At 45.4% G+C, this 2,948-nt stretch overlaps 1 protein-coding gene across 1 annotated transcript; it reads left to right on the plus strand.

The window, feature by feature from the left end:
• Nucleotides 1–419: 419 nt before the first annotated feature.
• On the plus strand, nucleotides 420–1,548 carry LOC108679821 (transitional endoplasmic reticulum ATPase TER94-like; the record flags this gene model as incomplete). The annotated part of the gene is made up of 3 exons (XM_018168548.2): nucleotides 420–528; nucleotides 1,239–1,394; nucleotides 1,444–1,548. Coding segments are annotated over 3 exons (370 nt in total), but the record flags the coding sequence as incomplete, so codon positions are not given.
• Nucleotides 1,549–2,948: the final 1,400 nt, after the last annotated feature.

Below are 2,948 nucleotides of genomic sequence, written 5' to 3' on the forward strand. Positions count from 1 at the left end.
TATTATAATAATCAAGATATAATAAATAATAATAATAAAGTAAGTGATATTTTATTGTGAGAATGATCGGTTATCTATGGTGAACAATAATGGTGTCTTGTGGTGAAGGAAAGCATTGTTTTATCGTGAGGATTACGATCTATGGTTGTCATTAATTATTCTTGCAGGTTTTCTGTGCACTGGTTGCATTAAAATATTATTTAAATAAAGACACCGGTAATTAAGATATTGATTATCAACAAACACTAATTTATTATTTGAAATGTGAATGGATAAAGAAAGCCTGCTCTTGCAGGTTTTCTGCGCCCTGGCTGTATTAAAATATAAATTAAATAAAAATAATCAAGATATTGCTTATAAACAATAATATATTATTTGAAATGTGAATGTATGATGAACTAACGTACCCTGGGTGGCAGATCGGCGGCGCCGTGCGTGCTGTTCTTCGACGAGCTCGACAGCATCGCCAAGGCCAGGGGCGGCTCTGCTGGTGACGCGGGGGGCGCTGCTGACCGCGTCATCAACCAGGTGGGTCATCAACCAGGTGGGTCATCACATGCATAGTGGGTCATCACATGCAAGGTGGGTCATCACATGCAAGGTGAGTCATCATGTGCTAAGTGGGTCATCAACCAGGTGGGTCATCACATGTATAGTGGGTCATCACATGCAAGGTGGGTCATCACATGCAAGGTGGGTCATCACATGCAAGGTGAGTCATCACATGCAAGGTGGGTCATCACATGCAAGGTGGGTCATCACATGCAAGGTGAGTCATCACATGCAAGGTGGGTCATCACATGCAAGGTGGGTCATCACATGCCAGGTGGGTCATCACATGCAAGGTGGGTCATCACATGCCAGTTGGGTCACCGCACTCTCTCCCTCATCACACATCATTTCATCTCGCTTTTTCCTCATCATCAATTCCTTGCTGCTAGTGGGCGTATAGTTCCTCTCGTGTCCATTTTTTTGTGCCACGATACAAATTTTTCATTTTATTAACTTATCAATAAAAATATTCTCAGGTCTTTTATCAAGCTTTCGTAAGAGATACAAACTCCGTATCCGTACACATGCACAACTATTCAAGAACATTTATTCCTTGCCAAGAATGATAATAAGACATAATTAATCTATCTTATATGTTAAATAAATATATGTAATTAATCTTATCATATTGATAAGATAAGATGTAAATAAAATAGTGAGTAATGTTTGCTGTTTTTGGCGCGCAGGTTCTGACTGAGATGGACGGCATGGGCGCCAAGAAGAACGTGTTTATCATCGGCGCCACGAACCGTCCCGACATCATCGACTCGGCCATCCTGAGACCCGGCCGGCTTGACCAGCTCATCTACATCCCCCTGCCTGATGATAAGAGCAGGGTCCAGATACTGAAGGCCTGCCTCAGGAAGAGTCCCATACACAAGGTGGGTCCAGATACTGAAGGCCTGCCTCAGGAAGAGTCCCATACACAAGGTGGGTCCAGATACTGAAGGCCTGCCTCAGGAAGAGTCCCATGCACAAGGTAGGTCCAGATACTGAAGGCCTGCCTCAGGAAGAGTCCCATACACAAGGTAGGTCCAGATACTGAAGGCCTGCCTCAGGAAGAGTCCCATACACAAGGTAGGTCCAGATACTGAAGGCCTGCCTCAGGAAGAGTCCCATACACAAGGTAGGTCCAGATACTGAAGGCCTGCCTCAGGAAGAGTCCCATACACAAGGTAGGTCCAGATACTGAAGGCCTGCCTCAGGAAGAGTCCCATACACAAGGTAGGTCCAGATACTGAAGGCCTGCCTCAGGAAGAGTCCCATACACAAGGTAGGTCCAGATACTGAAGGCCTGCCTCAGGAAGAGTCCCATACACAAGGTAGGTCCAGATACTGAAGGCCTGCCTCAGGAAGAGTCCCATACACAAGGTAGGTCCAGATACTGAAGGCCTGCCTCAGGAAGAGTCCCATACACAAGGTAGGTCCAGATACTGAAGGCCTGCCTCAGGAAGAGTCCCATACACAAGGTAGGTCCAGATACTGAAGGCCTGCCTCAGGAAGAGTCCCATACACAAGGTAGGTCCAGATACTGAAGGCCTGCCTCAGGAAGAGTCCCATACACAAGGTAGGTCCAGATACTGAAGGCCTGCCTCAGGAAGAGTCCCATACACAAGGTAGGTCCAGATACTGAAGGCCTGCCTCAGGAAGAGTCCCATACACAANGCCCCCAGATGGACGAGGACCCAGTCCCAGAGATCACGAAGGAGCACTTCGAGGAGGCGATGAAGTTCGCGCGACGCTCGGTGTCGGACAACGACATCCGCAAGTACGAGATGTTCGCCCAGACCCTCCAGCAGAGCCGCGGCTTCGGCTCCAACTTCAGGTATTGTTTGTAGTCCGCATTGTATATCCAATATTGTTGTATGTATTCTTGTATTTATCCGTTGTATATGTTGCTGTATATATCCGTTGTATATCTAAGATTATTGTATATGTTGCTGTATATATCCGTTGTATATCTGAGACTACTGTGTATGTTGCTGTGTATATCCATTGTATAGCCAAGATTATTGTACATGTTGCCGTATAGAAATGCTTCGTAGTCATTATCCTCAATAGGATTATTGTATATGTTACAGGACTGTGTCCATCTCGTTAGCCTAGCGCAATACCTGTATTTATTCATTTATTATTCATAGTATTCATTGTATGTATTATCATAATCTGGGCTCGATATCGCCGGCTGTCGTATTAATCGTTATAATCTATTACTGAATATCAAATATCATTACAAAATGAAAATATTAAATATTACAAATGAAAATATTAACTATTATTACAAGATAAAACTATCAAAAATACACGCCAGGTTCCCGGACTCGTCGTCGGGCGGGGGCAGCGGCAGCGGGACGGGCAGCGCTGGCGCCGCAGGAGGGGCGGGAGGTGCGGGCGGC

Source organism: Hyalella azteca, unplaced genomic scaffold, assembly GCF_000764305.2.
Source record: "Hyalella azteca isolate HAZT.00-mixed unplaced genomic scaffold, Hazt_2.0.2 contig11215, whole genome shotgun sequence".
Classification (NCBI taxonomy): domain Eukaryota; kingdom Metazoa; phylum Arthropoda; class Malacostraca; order Amphipoda; family Hyalellidae; genus Hyalella; species Hyalella azteca.